At 43.5% G+C, this 16,999-nt stretch overlaps 11 protein-coding genes across 11 annotated transcripts; 6 read left to right on the top strand and 5 right to left on the bottom strand.

The window, feature by feature from the left end:
• Window positions 1-360: 360 nt before the first annotated feature.
• On the bottom strand, window positions 361-708 carry TAH1 (Tah1p; the record flags this gene model as incomplete). The annotated part of the gene is made up of 1 exon (XM_056226482.1): window positions 361-708. The coding sequence occupies one exon, from the start codon at window positions 706-708 to the stop codon at window positions 361-363; it is 348 nt and encodes a 115-aa protein (XP_056080753.1).
• Window positions 709-899: 191 nt separating this feature from the next.
• Window positions 900-1,676, top strand: YIH1 (Yih1p; the record flags this gene model as incomplete). The annotated part of the gene is made up of 1 exon (XM_056226480.1): window positions 900-1,676. The coding sequence occupies one exon, from the start codon at window positions 900-902 to the stop codon at window positions 1,674-1,676; it is 777 nt and encodes a 258-aa protein (XP_056080752.1).
• A 210-nt stretch (window positions 1,677-1,886) lies between these two features.
• PWP2 (snoRNA-binding rRNA-processing protein PWP2) lies at window positions 1,887-4,661 on the top strand (the record flags this gene model as incomplete). The annotated part of the gene is made up of 1 exon (XM_056226479.1): window positions 1,887-4,661. One exon carries the CDS (start codon window positions 1,887-1,889, stop codon window positions 4,659-4,661), a length of 2,775 nt encoding a protein of 924 aa, XP_056080751.1.
• Window positions 4,662-5,049: 388 nt separating this feature from the next.
• On the top strand, window positions 5,050-6,741 carry CTR86 (Ctr86p; the record flags this gene model as incomplete). Its single annotated transcript, XM_056226478.1, has 1 exon — window positions 5,050-6,741. One exon carries the CDS (start codon window positions 5,050-5,052, stop codon window positions 6,739-6,741), a length of 1,692 nt encoding a protein of 563 aa, XP_056080750.1.
• Window positions 6,742-6,897: 156 nt separating this feature from the next.
• Window positions 6,898-8,442, bottom strand: THR4 (threonine synthase THR4; the record flags this gene model as incomplete). Its single annotated transcript, XM_056226477.1, has 1 exon — window positions 6,898-8,442. The coding sequence occupies one exon, from the start codon at window positions 8,440-8,442 to the stop codon at window positions 6,898-6,900; it is 1,545 nt and encodes a 514-aa protein (XP_056080749.1).
• Window positions 8,443-8,681: 239 nt separating this feature from the next.
• On the bottom strand, window positions 8,682-10,112 carry RSC6 (Rsc6p; the record flags this gene model as incomplete). The annotated part of the gene is made up of 1 exon (XM_056226476.1): window positions 8,682-10,112. The coding sequence occupies one exon, from the start codon at window positions 10,110-10,112 to the stop codon at window positions 8,682-8,684; it is 1,431 nt and encodes a 476-aa protein (XP_056080748.1).
• Window positions 10,113-10,365: 253 nt separating this feature from the next.
• On the bottom strand, window positions 10,366-11,034 carry SMKI03G1080 (uncharacterized protein; the record flags this gene model as incomplete). The annotated part of the gene is made up of 1 exon (XM_056226475.1): window positions 10,366-11,034. One exon carries the CDS (start codon window positions 11,032-11,034, stop codon window positions 10,366-10,368), a length of 669 nt encoding a protein of 222 aa, XP_056080747.1.
• Window positions 11,035-11,308: 274 nt separating this feature from the next.
• ARE1 (sterol acyltransferase) lies at window positions 11,309-13,123 on the bottom strand (the record flags this gene model as incomplete). The annotated part of the gene is made up of 1 exon (XM_056226474.1): window positions 11,309-13,123. One exon carries the CDS (start codon window positions 13,121-13,123, stop codon window positions 11,309-11,311), a length of 1,815 nt encoding a protein of 604 aa, XP_056080746.1.
• A 414-nt stretch (window positions 13,124-13,537) lies between these two features.
• On the top strand, window positions 13,538-14,365 carry BUD23 (18S rRNA (guanine1575-N7)-methyltransferase; the record flags this gene model as incomplete). The annotated part of the gene is made up of 1 exon (XM_056226473.1): window positions 13,538-14,365. The coding sequence occupies one exon, from the start codon at window positions 13,538-13,540 to the stop codon at window positions 14,363-14,365; it is 828 nt and encodes a 275-aa protein (XP_056080745.1).
• A 248-nt stretch (window positions 14,366-14,613) lies between these two features.
• Window positions 14,614-15,123, top strand: IMG1 (mitochondrial 54S ribosomal protein bL19m; the record flags this gene model as incomplete). The annotated part of the gene is made up of 1 exon (XM_056226472.1): window positions 14,614-15,123. One exon carries the CDS (start codon window positions 14,614-14,616, stop codon window positions 15,121-15,123), a length of 510 nt encoding a protein of 169 aa, XP_056080744.1.
• A 326-nt stretch (window positions 15,124-15,449) lies between these two features.
• RRT12 (Rrt12p) lies at window positions 15,450-16,925 on the top strand (the record flags this gene model as incomplete). Its single annotated transcript, XM_056226471.1, has 1 exon — window positions 15,450-16,925. The coding sequence occupies one exon, from the start codon at window positions 15,450-15,452 to the stop codon at window positions 16,923-16,925; it is 1,476 nt and encodes a 491-aa protein (XP_056080743.1).
• Between the last annotated feature and the right edge of the window lie 74 nt (window positions 16,926-16,999).

Here is a 16,999-nt window from a genome sequence, read left to right as displayed (position 1 = left end):
ACCACTTGGTTCTGCAATGATAAGGAGTCGGGAAGATATAGTTTATAGTGTGTCTTTATAACCCCATGATCCGAGTTCATCGTATCGGTTGTTGGGTTTGTTTTGTTTGTATGTTTCAAGCTCTTTAGAGGTTTTTACTCTCTTTCTTAGTTTTTTTTTTCTTAAAAGTGCGGGCGCGAAGATAAACATAAAGAAAGAAAGCGCAAGATACTACGGAACCATATTAACAATGCCCATATATAAGTATTATTAGAAGTCTAAGTAGAAGTAGAATTTTCCATAGGATAAATGTATATATATATATATATATGTGTATAAGATCTGTTGAAAGCGTGACCGCAGTGTACATCGCTCTTCCTGCTAGGACCGGTCGTATCCTGCCGGTAGTTCATCAACCTCTATGACGGGGATCTCTATTGACCCTGCTTCAGTCTGTGACAGCTTCAGACGATACTGTAGCTTAGATCTGATGGCCGCGTGCTCTGGCCCCAACGCATACCGCAGTCCTTCCTGGCACGTCTGTATAGCGTGTGTATATTCCGCCAGCTTGATCAACGCCATGGCTTTGTTGCTGTACCCAACCGGGTTCTGCGGCTGCGCAGTGATTAGCTGGTCGTAGCTGTCCACGGCTTCGCGGTAGAGCCCCTGTTTGAATAGAGCATTGCCCAGTTCTTTCTCCTTTTCAAATTGCGTTACGTTCGCTGCCATTACTTTTGCTGCTTCTGTTCTCTCTTTTCGCAATGTTAGGAAAAAAATCGGTAAAGAAAATTGCGTCTTGTGCAGTCATTCATATTAGTATATATATATATATATATAGTTATACATATGTATATATAAGTACATACATAAATGCATAGGTATATGTGGTAAGGAAGAAGAAGAGAACAAAGGAAAGCTCAATGGACGACGATCACGAACAGTTGGTCGAAGAACTGGAGGCCGTCGAGGCTATCTACCCAGACCTTCTCTCCAAGAAGCAGGAAGACGGCAGCATGATCGCCGTGAAGGTCCCGCAGCACGAATACATGACACTGCAGATCTCCTTCCCAACGCGCTACCCGTCCGAAGAGGCCCCTAACGTTATTGACGTTAGCGTCTGCACTTCTTTGGCTAAGCGTGACCTCTACGATACTAAGTACTTGCAGCATCTGTTCCAGGAAGTCATGGATTCCGTGTTTCATCGCGGATCCGTATGTCTGTTCGACTTTCTTACTGAACTCGACGGTGTCTTGTATGTCGAGCCAGAAGAGGAGACAGAAGTGGTCCTGCAGAGTGACATTCCTACGGACCCCTTCGAGGGATGGATTGCCTCGGACCCCATCACCGATAGAGGTTCAACTTTCATGGCCTTTGCAGCGCATGTTACCTCCGAGGAGCAAGCCTTTGACATGCTCGACTTGCTCAAGACAGACTCCAAGATGCGTAAGGCGAATCACGTCATGAGCGCCTGGCGTATCAAGCAGGATGGCTGTGCAGCAACATACCAAGACTCGGATGACGACGGTGAAACTGCCGCCGGTTCGAGAATGCTTCATCTGATCACCATCATGGATGTGTGGAACGTCATCGTTGTGGTAGCCCGTTGGTTTGGTGGCGCCCACATAGGACCTGACCGGTTCAAACACATCAATTCCACGGCGAGAGAAGCTGTCATTAGGGCAGGTCTCGACAAGTAATCATTATAATATCAGACATCCAACCTTGATCACATGTGACGGATGATCTTTTCGAAATTTTTCTGAAAAATTTTGCGATGAGCTGAAAGATGAAGAAAAAAAAGTTTTAAATATAGTTTTAGTTTTACGTACGCACAATGATTAATATAATAGTAACACGGTTTTCAAAGGATAGGTAAACCAATAGACCGCAGATCGAACCGCAACTTAATGAAGTCCGATTTTAAATTCTCGAACCTTTTAGGTACGGTCTACAGGCAAGGTAACTTAACCTTTTCGGATGACGGTAAGCAACTGATTTCGCCAGTTGGGAACAGGGTCAGTGTGTTTGACTTAATCAACAACAAATCGTTCACGTTTGAATACGAGCATAGGAAAAATATTGCCGCCATTGACTTGAACAAGCAGGGCACACTGTTGATTTCTATTGACGAGGACGGTCGCGCCATCCTCGTCAATTTCAAAGCTCGCAACGTTCTTCATCATTTCAATTTCAAAGAAAGATGCTCCGCTGTGAAGTTCAGTCCTGATGGGAGGCTCTTCGCATTGGCATCGGGCAGGTTTTTACAGATTTGGAAGACACCAGATGTCAACAGGGACAGACAGTTCGCCCCCTTTGTCCGTTATAGAGTGCATGCGGGACACTTCCAAGATATAACGTCTTTAACATGGTCACAGGACTCCAGGTTCATTCTCACCACTTCCAAAGACTTAAGCGCAAAGATATGGTCTGTAGATTCTGAGGAGAAGAGCCTTGCAGCGACTACATTCAACGGCCACAGAGACTATGTTATGGGTGCGTTCTTCAGCCACGACCAGGAAAAAATCTATACAGTAAGCAAAGACGGTGCTGTCTTTGTTTGGGAATTTACCAAGAGATCCACCAATGATGACGAAAGTGAAGATGACGACGAGGAAGAGGAAGTAGACATTTCTAAATACAGTTGGAGAATTACAAGTAAGCATTTTTTTTATGCAAACCAATCCAAAGTAAAATGTGTCACATTTCATCCAGCGACAAGACTGTTAGCAGTCGGGTTCACTACCGGGGAATTTCGTCTTTACGATATGCCTGATTTCACGCTGATTCAACAACTTTCTATGGGACAAAACCCTGTTAACACCGTTAGTGTCAACAACACCGGTGAATGGCTAGCGTTTGGTTCCAGCAAATTGGGCCAACTACTGGTTTACGAATGGCAATCAGAATCATACATCTTGAAACAGCAGGGCCATTTCGATTCTACTAACAGTCTTGCATACTCTCCAGACGGTTCACGTGTGGTGACGGCATCCGATGACGGGAAGATCAAGGTCTGGGACATAACATCAGGTTTTTGTTTGGCCACTTTCGAGGAACACACCTCTTCAGTGACCGCTGTGCAATTTGCCAAAAGGGGCCAAGTCATGTTTTCATCATCGTTGGATGGTACTGTAAGGGCCTGGGACTTAATCAGATATCGAAATTTCAGAACGTTTACCGGTACTGAAAGGATTCAATTCAATTGTTTGGCGGTGGATCCCTCAGGTGAAGTCGTTTGTGCTGGGTCCCTGGATAATTTTGACATACATGTTTGGTCCGTACAAACCGGTCAATTATTGGATGCTTTGTCTGGCCATGAGGGTCCCGTTTCGTGTCTTTCATTTAGTCAAGAAAACAGCGTTTTGGCTTCTGCATCATGGGATAAAACAATCAGAATTTGGTCCATATTTGGTAGGAGCCAACAAGTGGAACCCTTGGAAGTCTACTCCGATGTCTTGGCGTTGTCAATGAGACCAGATGGGAAAGAAGTGGCAGTTTCTACTTTAAAAGGTCAAATTTCCATATTCAACATAGAAGATGCCAAGCAAGTGGGTAACATTGACTGTAGAAAGGATATAATCTCTGGTAGATTTAATGAAGATAGATTCACAGCGAAAAATTCCGAACGTTCCAAGTTTTTCACCACAATCCATTACAGTTTTGACGGTATGGCCATTGTGGCTGGTGGTAATAATAATTCCATTTGTTTATATGATGTTCCAAACGAAGTTTTATTGAAAAGATTCATTGTATCCAGAAATATGGCACTCAATGGTACTTTGGAATTTTTGAACAGTAAGAAGATGACTGAAGCAGGCTCATTGGATTTAATCGACGATGCAGGGGAAAATTCAGATTTGGAAGATCGTATTGATAATTCTCTACCAGGTTCTCAAAGAGGCGGCGATCTGTCAACTAGGAAGATGAGGCCTGAGGTGAGAGTTACTTCAGTCGAGTTCTCACCAACAGCGAATGCTTTTGCCGCTGCTTCAACAGAAGGCTTGTTGATATATTCTACCAATGACACGATATTATTCGACCCATTTGATCTTGATGTGGACGTTACTCCTCGTGCCGCAGTAGATGCACTACGGGAAAAGCAGTATCTGAATGCTTTAATAATGGCATTCAGATTAAATGAAGAATATTTGATCAACAAAGTTTATGAATCCATACCTGTTAAAGAAATTCCTTTGGTTGCGAGTAATGTTCCTGTAGTATATTTGCCGAGGATCCTGAAATTCATTGGCGATTTTGCTATTGAGTCCCAACACATCGAGTTTAATTTAATTTGGATTAAAGCTTTGTTATCTGCAAGTGGTGATTACATAAACGAACACAAATATCTTTTTTCGACGGCTATGAGGTCAATACAGAGATTTATTGCTAGAGTGGCTAAGGATGTGGTCAACACTACGACTGATAATAAATACGCCTATAGATTCTTGATCTCAACTGATGGGTCCATGAATGATGGCGAAGTTGATGATGGCGAAGCACTATTAGAAGACGACAGAGAAGAAGATAAAGATGAAGCAGATAAAGAAGAAGACGATGTGGTAATGGAGGAATCTGACGACGAAGGGGGATGGATTGGTTTCAATGGGAAAGATAACAAATTACAGTTGTCTAATGAAAATGATTCCAGCGACGAAGAGCAAGATCAGAAAGAACTTCTCTAAAAAATTTCACCGTCTTTTATTTATGCACATTCACATCATACATTTTAATAACCCTCTAGTATAGAACTATATAAAGCATTACATCTGTATTTTAATATCATCAAAAGAATTCACTTCAAAACCGAGATCATGATAGAATCATTATGTGGGTATAATATGTCAGTTGAGGATTACCAACAAAAGAATCCTTTGCCTGACAAGGTTTTCTCCTAATTATATGTAAGGAACTCCCTTTGGCGAAAAATTAGAAAGGAAGAAAAATGAAAATCGATGGGATGAGGAAAAAAAAAACTTGACACAAATATATCAACTGCTGTGTACCTGGCCAGAATAACCACGCTCACAGAATAGCATTGTTACATAATCAAATTAGGTCGATTAAATAGCCATGGCCTTTGAAAAATTCTCCGATGAATTCAAATTGTTTGATTCAATCGATGCAAAAATGAAGAATGACCCACGTTGCGTTGAGGATTATGAGTCTATAATCGAAAACCTGAACCAAGTTTTTCAAAGGACATTTAATGATGAAAAACATAGGAAATCGATGGCTGACTCTCAGTTTTTATGGGAACGATTAAGAGACACGTTGGAGGCAACTCTGTTACCGACAACCTTGAATGCAGTTAGCTCAATACCATATACAAGAACAATGAGAGGCATTATCTTACTGATGAGAAACCTTGCTGCTGAAAATCAGAAAATTCCACAGAAGCTTTTACTACAAAATCTAGTAATACGTGGTTTTCTGCATGCTGATAGTGAGTATGTCGTTGACACTCCACTAATAAAACATCTTTACATTGCGTGCTTGACATGCCTTTACAACATGCAACAAAATTACTCTACAGTAGATATGACTACTTTCTTAGGTCTATTGAAATTTTTCCAATATCCCTATCGTATCAAGTTCGAGGAGGGTGAAGAAGAGGAGCAATTTTGGTTGCCATATCTATTTCTTTTCAAAGCATATCTCTGCAATGATGAGTTTTCCAACGAATTTTTTAGGGACAATGACACACCTGAGAGTGACTATTATTCTCTAAGAGATATTATCTTTCTCGATATAGTTACAGCTAAATTCATTCGAGATCAAGAAGAATCCTTTGTAATTGAAAAGGGCAGAAGCTATCTGGATGATTCAAAATTAAAAATTACATCTGTTGACCTATCTGTTTTAGACTGTATTAGCAAAAGCCTCACCACTGCTTCTTTTAGTAAATATCTTTATGGATTAGAAAATAGACAACCAGGAAAATTCACCAAACTGTTACAAATACTGCAGCTTATTGTAACGAGTAAAGAAGATTGGAATAAATACGAGTTAACTACAATTATGTCATGGTGTTATCCCATTTTGCAACGCCTTGCATCTGACGATATTCCTGCGTTTTTCAAAAGAAGTGCTAACAATTACACTCCTTCAGTTGCTATCCAACTACATTCAACTTTGCTATCCTGTTTAGATGTAATTTCTGACCTGTGTAAATTTGACCATGTTAGAAAATTTTTGATATCGTATGATTCTGTGAGAGTATTAGTATCGTTATTAGATACTTTCCAGAAAAATTTATTGAGGATTAATTTCTTAAAGGGGGATAGTGAAACGATGAGTGACATTAAGATCACAGATTATCAAGGTAATAAAATCGAGGATCGAGTATTGATCTTTAACCGTGTCAACGCCAACTCATCTTTCATTAGGGCAGATAACTTCCCTAATTGTAAATTAGTCATAATTGAAATATTGGCGTCGCTGGTATACGCACATCCTGAAATTCAAGATCAAATAACAGAATTGGGTGGTCTTGGGTTAATTCTCTCCAATTGTGTTATTGACGATAACGATCCGTTCATTAAAGAAAGAGCCATTGTTTGTCTCAAGTTTTTATTGAAGAACAATGCCAAGAATCAGGAATATGTCAAAAAAATGGAAGCACAAGACGTTGTTCAGGATGATGCGTTGAGTAAAGCAGGTTATGAAATATCGGTGGAAAAGGGCGGCAAAGTTAGATTAGTATCCAAAAAAGAAGTCCTTGAGAACGAAAGTTCACAGATTATTAGTGTAGATGAAGATTAAAAGATTAATTATGGTCTTTTGTATATATTATATTCTCCCTCCTCTCAACCTTTTCACTGTGATTAACATTAAGGATAATCGTACTTCACATTTTCTATTAATTATAGAATTCTATATGATATATAGAATATAATATATTCATGACAAAAAAAGATCTTATAATTTCATTTTAGCAAGTTCTTCTTCAATGGCGTTCTTAACCAATTCAACGTCAGCTCTTTCAACGAATTTCAACTTCTTCTTTAATGTGGATAGTTTTTTCAATTCTTCAGGCAAAACGTCCTTTTCGAATGAATAATTAGAAAATCCAGATAATGCATTGTTGACTGCATCAGCAAATTTAGCTGGATGAGCGGTAGACAAAGAGATGTATTGGATAGATTTTTCGTTATCTTTTGCGATCAATCTTTCTGTGGCACAAACACCGACAGCTGTATGAGGATCCAGGATGTAATGTTTTGGATTTACAGAGGATTGGTAGATTTTCTTGATTGTTTCAGAAGTTTCTTCGTTGGAGACTCTTTCGGATGTAAAGTCCTTTGATGCACCTTCAATGATGGATTTGTTAACTTGGAATTTACCTTCAGTTTTCAATTCTTGGAACCAGTTGTTAACAATTTCACCTGCTTTCAAATCATCGCCATTAGCCAAGTATTCACGAGCTAGGTACCATAATAGTCTTTCGAAATTAGATGAGATTAAGATATCCATTGCCGGAGATAAAGTAGCAGCAACCTTGTCGGATCTTTCGTATAAACCAGATTTCAAGAATCTGTCCAAAATATCGTTCTCGTTAGTAGCAATGGCCAGTTTTTCAATTGGTAAACCCATTTTCTTAGCGAAGTACCCTGCCAATATGTCACCAAAGTTCCCACTTGGTACAACAAACTTGACTTTCTTAGAGTCCTTACCGTTGGTAGCTTGGAAAAAAGAGTAGAAGTAGTAGGTCATTTGAGCCAAAATTCTTGCCCAGTTGATGGAGTTTACAGCACCAACATTGTGTTTAGAGTTGAACTCTTTGTCACCGAAGATGGCCTTAACAATATCTTGACAGTTGTCGAAAGTACCAGTGACAGACAAGGTTTGGACATTTTCATCTGGAACAGTCGTCATTTGCTCTTCTTGAATTGGGGAAATTCTACCTGTTGGATACAAAATGAAAACGGAAACATCCTTTTTACCTCTCAAACCGTAGATAGCTGCGGAACCAGTGTCACCAGAGGTAGCACCAACCACCGTAATTTGCTTCTTCTTGCCTTCGGGCAAATTGGCATTGGTTCTTTGCAAGAAATATTCAAAAAGATTACCAACAAATTGCAAAGCAACATCTTTGAAAGCGTAGGTAGGACCGTGGAATAATTCCAAAATGTGCAAATTCTCCTTGTCGCCGGTGACGTTTTGCACTAGCGGTGTGACTTTGTCAGAACGGAAAGTAGAATAAGATCTCTTGATCAAATCTTTTAGGTCAGCATCTGGGATTTCCTCTTGGGCAATGTATAGTCGCATAATTTCGAAAGCCAAGTCTTGAAAGGACAACTTTGACCAGTCATTAAAAAGAGTAGCCTCACCAACTTGTGGAATAGTTGGTGGGATGAAAAGACCACCATCAGTGGCTAAACCTTGAATGATAGCATCCTCAAAAGAAAAGGTCTTTGGAGAGCTAGATCTGGTGGATCTGTAAACTTGAGAATCAGTAGGCATTGTTACTGGGGAGTATTGACCGTATAAGAACAAACACTGCTGTTATAATACAAAAACAAACTATATGTGTGTAAAGTATAATAATATAGATGGTGTCGAAAGAAAACATATACATTATTGAATGGAATGACTATATACTTGTCGAAAATTTTTCATTTTTCTCATTTTTCTTGTTTCAATGACTCTTTGATCGCATGATCACTCCACACGAGGTGGTGAACGATAGGCACATTAGGCATTTATAGTCTTCCCTGGGAGTAAAGAAGTGAAATATTGCCCATTAGTGCTCTGTCATCGCTATTATTGGTGTATATATCGCTGGTTCTTGCAGCGTCTTCATTGAAGTACTGATCACCCTGTAGTACGAGCTCGTTTTGCTTGGAAGACCACAAGTAGTGAGTCAGCGTTTCTCTTGGATGCAGAGACAATTCGTGGAAAAACTGATATTTCTGAGCACTGGAATTTAATTGTAAAGCAAGCTTTGTAATTTCACGCAGTTTAGCTGTATCTTCGGCATCTGTCTCTCCCTCTTTTTGAAGTTGTGGCTGTGGTTGCGATTGGTGGAGGATATGTGATACATCTACATCCAAGCTGGTAGCACCGTACGTAGTATCTTTGGCTAGATCAATTGTATAGTCTAGCTTGATGGGCGGTAGCGGTAATACTAGTTTATTTATGCTTTGGACGACATTCATCAAGGGGAGGTGTGTGGCGTTTGTATCCAATACTTTTTGTAAAAGTGAATCTAGTTCCACTTCGCCCAATTCTGGCTTATCTTGAGGAGCGTTTCCCTCGTCGCCATCGCCGTCACTGTTGTTATTGTTATTCTCGACATCATTAGCTTCGTCCTGAGACTTGGTTCGTTCCGTGACAAATAAGTTGTTGATTAAAATGTATTTATACATCGAATAGACCGCGTCGTTAACCGAACCCGTTTGCATACCGATCAATGTAGCCAGGTTGGGCGAGTACTGCACTTTACCGCCATCCACACCTTTCAACTGGATGGTTATGCTGCATTGCAAATTCTCCTTGCCCTGCCTCTTTACATCGATACCGTCGAACTCCACGATGTTGTTTTCGTCGTAGGTCCATTCTAGGGCATCCACAATCTCCTCCTTGGGTTCTCCTTCATCGTTGTCTTCGTCTTCGCCGTTGTCATCATCGATCATGGAGACATCTGCATCGTCGTCTTCAGCTTGCTGCAAATTCAATGGAAGGCTCAATGAGGAATCGTGTTTCCTCTTCTTGCCCATGTGGCCCGGTTTCACCTTTTTGAAATCAATCGCAATACCTTCCAAAAATCCACTGAATGGGCGGTTTCCCTTGCCAGATTCGTGCAGTAGTTTACCTTCTATTCTCAGTGTCCATGTGGTCTTACCTGAGTCCGCTGAGGCGTCAGAGTCGTTGCGAGGGCGGTTTTCTGTGGTGTTATAGACATAAATTCTTAGCGTTTCCCTGCCGGGAGAATGATCTTTGTTTTTGGTGTTCGTGGGCAAATTGATCGATGTATCCAGCCTCCTTCTTGTCAAATACAGATCCAGTCTGGAATCCATTTCTATCAATTTTTTCAAATCTGCGAGGTTGGAAACCTTGTCATCGGGAAGGTACGTGGGGATGTAAGCATCCGTTGGATACGTGACTGGGACCGGATTGGTTTGTGTCACCATTTTCATGAACTGCTCTCTTACTGTTTCTACACTGAAGCTGCCTTCTGAAGCAAGCGTACGTTTGTTGCTTTTCTTTCACTACAACGTTTTTTTCTCTCTATTTTCTAACGCGGTGAAGTTTCAACTAGTTAAACTGTCTATTAATGCACAAAAAAAAATTACATATGGCAAGAGGATTGGCACGTGCGGTGCCAGGCTCAGTTTCCTTTAACGAGGAAAAATACGTATGATATGTATGATATGCATGATACCGTTATTTTCTTCTCTTAGAGTCTGGTTCGCCCATGCCATCCCCCATGGAGCCCTGGCCCAGCATCTGTTCCCTGACCATGGTGCGGATATATCTTTCCAACTCCTCTTCGGCGTTATCTCCTGTAATGATTTGTTCCAATTGCCTCCGACGTTGCAAAGTGGACTCATCGGCCCCTTCCTCAGGGTCGTTCTCCAGAGTGTACCGCACGCTGTCCTTGAACTCCTCTAGCAGCTGGTTGTTGATGATACCCTCGCCCTGCGAGCCGTCCGCACCGTGGGAGTCGGCCACGCCAGACTTGATCCTCATGTACTCGATGAGCTCACCATCTTCGCCATTCTCCACGAACGAGTCGTATGGCGTTTGGCCCTCGGCGTTTCTAATAGTGAAGTCTCCGCCTAGCTCTTCCACGATCAACTTGGCAGTGCCCACATCCTCCACGTGGTGCAAAGGAGTGTCACCATCATTATCCAGCACGTTAATATCTCCGTTGTACTCGCTGCACATTTTCTTGAGCAGGTCTGTGTGGCCGTATGCGGCAGCAGCATGCATCGGAGTGTAACCGTTAATGTCCTTCGTTTGCGGAGTCATGCTGCCGTTGCTCTCGCGGAGGATACGTTCCACTCGGTCCACATTACCATCTGAGGCAGCCACCCATATGTTAGCGTTCATCTTGTCGTTGCACCACCTGAATTCATCGATTATTGTCCCTTCGAATTCTTGCTCTAGTTCTAAAACAGGCATCGAAAATTTTTAGTGGAAAAAATGGTAACAAAAAAAGGTCTTACCCGCGACTTAGAAGATGAATAATACTATTGTATATAGTTGATAGTAGTTTGTATAAAATAACATATAGAGTTCTTGGCCACGGCGGAGCAAACGGCGATTCCTGTTGTATCTCTATCAAGGGCTTGCGGGGAAGGGGCACACGTGGTATGGTGGGGTTTCACAAAGTCAGGTACAACGTCATGATGATGCTGGGTCCTGAACATACACCAAAGGAAAAGACAACATTGGATAATTGCGGTCTTGCTCGTAGGAACTTGGTGTTACTTAATGCAGTCCACACAAACTGCGAGAGTTGGAACAGAAACAGGTATCCCCTGACCCTCTTGAAAATGGCGAACATGGCCATTTCGTGGAACACGGCACTTAAGAAAAACGTGAACAGGGTTGCTTGGCTCTTGCTGAGGTTCAGGGCACCCATGGAGCTGTGGTAGACGTGTCTTAGTAAAAACTTGTGGACTGGTACGTTCCAGATTCTGCTGAACTCGTCAAAGGAAACGCAGTTCCACCAGTCACCGTAGAAATATCTGTCGGCGAACCTGGTCAGTTCGGCGACGCAATTCAGTAGAGCGTCCCAAATCATGTAGAAGGTGAGCATGTAAAGAACAGTGAAGCCCGGAATCATGTCGAAGAGCAGGTGGAACCACCTCATGGTGGCTGGGATCCAACCGCCAAAAGTGGGCGTGTTGCGGAAGTCGATGCAGCGCATCGCCACCGGGTGCATGAAGAATTGCGCAGTGACCATCATGAGGAAGATGGTGCCAACGATGGCACAGACCTTCTCCAGCACGTATCTCCATCTTATGCGCGAAGTTCTTGGGTAGTTGATCTGGTACACAAGGACGGGGAACAGGCAGAACATGAAGAAATTGCTGCAAGTGATGTTGTTCGGGAAGTCATTGTCCTTGGTTTGGTAGTTCAACTCAAAAAGGCAGAAATCACAGCTTTTCTGCAGGATCTTCCGAGTATCGGGGGACAGCGTCTCTTTATATTTCTGCAGTTGCTTGGAGGAGAACTCGAGCTCCTGCTTTCTGTCCCAAAGATACCCGTTGTAAAAGGCAAACGAGTGGCTCTTCATCAAAAACACCACCGAGTGCAGAAACAGGAAGATCCTAGTGATCCAGTTGAACTCAAAGTAGTAGACGTAGACGGGGAAAGTCAACGGAATGAACGTCAATTCGAAAGCGCTCACTGCGACGAACCCGGTCCATTTCCAACTGATAATCCGCTTCTTCACCAGCCAGTGCACGAACACCACGAAGAAAGTGCACACGAACATCCCCAAGTCCACCATTGCGATCGTGAAGAGATCCGTCGTCATGTACTGCACAATTTCCAGCTTGCCCCATGCACTCCCATGCGATGCGTAGTAATCCGTGCAGCAACGCATGGCAATCCAGCCCAGGAACATCCATGCGAACACGTAGATTCCTGAGAAGTTCGATTCCAGTTTTTGTCCAGGGGCAGCATCCGCCTTGCCCGTCTTCTTGCTGGCCATGGCCGTGCCAGTGGCCGTTCCAGTTCCCGTGCCCGTCTTCTTCGTCTGCTGTAAGTCCTTAAGCTGTTTCTCCAGCACTGGGCCCTTGAAAGTGGTCTGGAAAGGCACATTGATGGCGCTGTCCAGGAGCGTGGGCCGTGGGTCAAAGCTCACGTCCCCAAAGAACGACACATACTTGCTGGCGTCCTTGCGGTGGAACCTGGACCGGGACTTGCTCTCCAGGTGCGAAAGATACTTTTGCATGCGAGCATCCACAGGATACTCCTCCTGTTCCTGCTCCCCTGCCACACCCTCTTCCGGCTTAGTCGCTGGCTCTGCCAGCGACGTACTGGAAGACCGTGGAGAAACCTCCACCGACTCCTGTGGCAGGATCACATTATCGTACGTGACCGAATGCCGTTTGTTGGGTTCTGCGGAATTGAGCTTCTGGATCTTAAGAAACTGCTCGTCTTGCAACAAGTTCTTGGTCTCCGTCATTGTTGCGATCTGATCTGGTTTTCGGTTTCGTTGCGAGCCGTGCTAAACAACCACCTGTGTGTACCAGTCGGACGCCCCTGCCCCCCAGACCTGGACCTTCTTATACCATCCGCATGTTGCTAGGGTCTGCCTTGGGTGCTATTGTTCACTAAACGAGATACACCACGGCCGGGTATTTGATGACCAAGCCAATTTTTTTTTTCACTCTATACCACGGCATGGCATTTTTTATCGAGAAAAAGAAGAGATGAGTAGGATGGAAGTGAGAAAGTGAGAAAGTGAGGAAACGATGAAGAGATCAAGAAACAAAAGGAGTACAGGAGCGGTACAGGAGCGGTACAGAAGTGGCAGAGAAGTAGCAGAGAAGTAGCACGGAAACAAAGAATCACGTAGAATCGTAGACGCAAAAAAATAATGTCACGTCCTGAAGAGTTGGCCCCACCGGAGATCTTCTACAATGATAGCGAAGCACATAAATATACCGGTTCGACCAGAGTGCAGCATATTCAGGCGAAAATGACGCTGAGGGCGTTGGAGCTTTTGAACCTGCAGCCGTGCAGTTTCATCCTGGATATCGGATGCGGGTCTGGTTTGTCTGGCGAGATTTTGACACAGGAGGGAGATCATGTGTGGTGCGGGCTGGATATATCGCCCAGCATGCTTGCGACGGGTCTTGAAAGAGAGCTGGAAGGTGATTTGATGTTACAGGACATGGGCACTGGGGTGCCCTTCCGGGCAGGGTCGTTCGATGCAGCAATAAGTATCAGTGCGATACAATGGCTGTGCAACGCAGATACTTCATACAACGATCCGAAACAGCGGTTGATGAGGTTTTTCAACACATTGTACGCTGCGCTGAAGAAGGGTGGGAAGTTCGTGGCCCAATTCTACCCGAAAAACGACGACCAGGTGGACGATATCCTGCAATCTGCAAAAGTGGCAGGGTTTAGCGGCGGGCTTGTGGTGGACGACCCAGAGTCTAAAAAGAATAAGAAATACTATCTTGTGTTGAGCAGTGGTGCGCCACCGCAGGGCGAGGAGCAAGTGAATCTGGACGGTGTGACGATGGACGAGGAGAACGTCAACTTGAAGAAACAGCTGCGCCAGCGGTTGAAGGGGGGCAAAGACAAAGAGTCTGCCAAGAAGTTCATTCTAAGAAAGAAAGAGCTTATGAAAAGACGTGGGAGGAAAGTTGCGAAGGATTCGAAGTTCACTGGGAGGAAAAGAAGGCACCGGTTCTAGCCATGCATATTCTATATTATTGTATACCGATAGTACACATTTACATACTTCTCTCTGTCTCTGTCTCTCTCTTTCTATATATATATCTGTGGGAGCTTAGATGGGGCCGCGCACATCTATATCATTGTCCTTTGATTTTTTTTCTCTTTTAGTTTTCTTTCCCAGTGAGTCGAAATTATTATTAAAGAAGAAGAACAATCGAATCTTGTTTCTGACAGGTTGTTAGCACGCCCAACAGAACCATAGTGATGTGGAGCAGGAACTTCAGACTGATCAGGCCATGGGCCAGGTCGTATATGGCTCCCGTGACCAAGAGAAAAACCATCCCCGTGTACCCACCTGTGCAACACATAGCTTCTTCACAGATTATGAAACAAGTGGCCCTGTCAGAGATAGAGTCGCTAGATCCCGGGGCCGTCAGAAGGAAGCTCATCAGTAAAAAGAACAAGGACCGTCTAAAGGCCGGCGACGTGGTGCGCATCGTGTACGACTCGTCCAAGTGTTCGTACGATGCCCTTGTTGGCTACATACTTTCGGTAGACCGCAAGCAACTGGTGCAGGATGCCTCGCTGCTGTTGCGGAATCAAGTGGCCAAGACAGCTATAGAGGTGAGAGTGCCGCTGTTTTCTCCCCTGATTGAGAGAATTGACTTGCTAACCCCCCATGTGTCCAACAGACAAAGAAACAAGCATTACTATATCAGAGGTACAAAGCTGGACGTTGGCGATCTCGAGGCGGGTCTCAGAAGAAAGAAATAAGTGGGTGCGAGCTCACCAAGACCCCTACTTCCTGTATATAATATTAATAGTAGTAATAGCGAGTAACAGATGTAAGTATGCCATTCTACAGTATGTAGCCTTTTTTTTTTTTCGTTTTTTTTGTTTCTTTGGTAATGACGTGCATGTATAGAGTAAGAAAGCAAAAAAAAAAAAACGACACAAAATACTGTTCTCATTGGGCCCTCTTTTTTTTATATATACCACTACAGCCACTACAATAATAGCATATATAGGTACATCGCTGGCCTTTGACGTCTTTACTCCCGCTCAAAAGAAGAAATTAACAGCAATAAAAAAAACAAACTATGAAGTCACAGTGTATCCTCATCTCTTTGCTGGTCAACCTGGTCTACGCAGAGGAGTATTTGGTAAGATTCAAGAATCCTACCGCGTTTCAGCAGTTTACCTCAAATTCTAACAGGTCATGGAGACAGTTCATTGACAACAAAATTGAGAAGAAATTCTCCATCGGTTCCTTCCGAGGTGTGACAATGAACTTGTCTAAGAACTTGGTCAACAAGCTTAAGAAAAGCCCGCTAGTGGCTGACATCGTGCCCAATTTCAGATTCGAGGCTTTTGAGAACGATAGCGCGCGTGATGTGGAGTATAACTACACATTCAATGCTACTGCTAAATATTCTTACGAAAACCTCGATGAGGAGCAAAACATCACGTATCAATCAGATGCACCACGTCACTTGGCCCGGATTTCACGGCACTACCAGCTGCCATTCGATATCGAGGACAAGGAGCGGTATAAGAGCTGGTTCAACTACTACTATGAGGATGATTATCAAGGTCAGGACGTCAATGCATACATTATGGACACAGGTATCTTCGCGGACCATCCGGAATTCGAGGACAGAGTCATCCAAGGAATTGACCTGACCAAAGAAGGGTTTGGTGACCAGAATGGGCATGGGACGCATGTGGCAGGGCTCGTTGGTTCCAAGACGTACGGGGCGGCCAAGAAGGTGAACCTTGTGGAGGTCAAGGTGTTGGGCAAAGATGGGTCTGGAGAGGCCAGTAATGTTCTGAGTGGGCTGGAGTTCATAGTGGAACATTGCACGAGGGTCAGTCGCCCACAGGGTAAAAAATGCGTGGCCAATCTAAGCTTGGGGAGTTTTAGGAGCCCCATAATCAACATGGCAGTGGAAGGAGCCATAGAAGAAGGTATTGTATTTGTCGCAGCCGCGGGCAATTTCAACCTAGATGCATACTGGGCCTCACCTGCATCTGCAGAGAACGTCATTACTGTGGGAGCCTTTGATGATCATATAGACACCATTGCCAAGTTCAGCAACTGGGGTCCTTGTGTAAACATCTTTGCGCCCGGTGTAGAGATTGAATCGCTGTCCCATCTGAACTTCAACGACACTTTAGTTTTGTCAGGCACCTCCATGTCGACACCTATTGTCACTGGTGTTGCAGCGGTACTACTATCCAAAGGAATCGAACCTGAAATGATAGCGCAGGAGCTTGAATACTTGTCTACACGTAACGTCTTCCACAGAAGAACGTTGTTTTTCAAGCCTTCCACCCCAAATCAGATTCTTTACAACGGTGTAGACAAACTGGACGATCGATATGATGACGAAACATTCCCTCGATTGAACATAGAGGCAATTGCTAGGGAATTGGAGGAGTACAACGCCACTTTACAAACTCCGATGAGTGATAATATTCAGTCCGGTTCAAAATTATGGGGTTGGAATAATGATGTCACTTTGCCACTCGGTGAGATTCGATTGAAAAGACGTGACTTTGTAAGAGATTTGTAGTTGTTTTTCGAGTTTTTGTAGCATCTCCTTTCCAAGTAATTATTGCATTTATGTTTTAGTAATTTTTTTCTCAT

The sequence above is a fragment of the Saccharomyces mikatae genome (assembly GCF_947241705.1).
Source record: "Saccharomyces mikatae IFO 1815 strain IFO1815 genome assembly, chromosome: 3".
Classification (NCBI taxonomy): Eukaryota; Fungi; Ascomycota; class Saccharomycetes; order Saccharomycetales; family Saccharomycetaceae; genus Saccharomyces; species Saccharomyces mikatae.
This window is presented reverse-complemented; position numbering and strand designations above follow the sequence as displayed.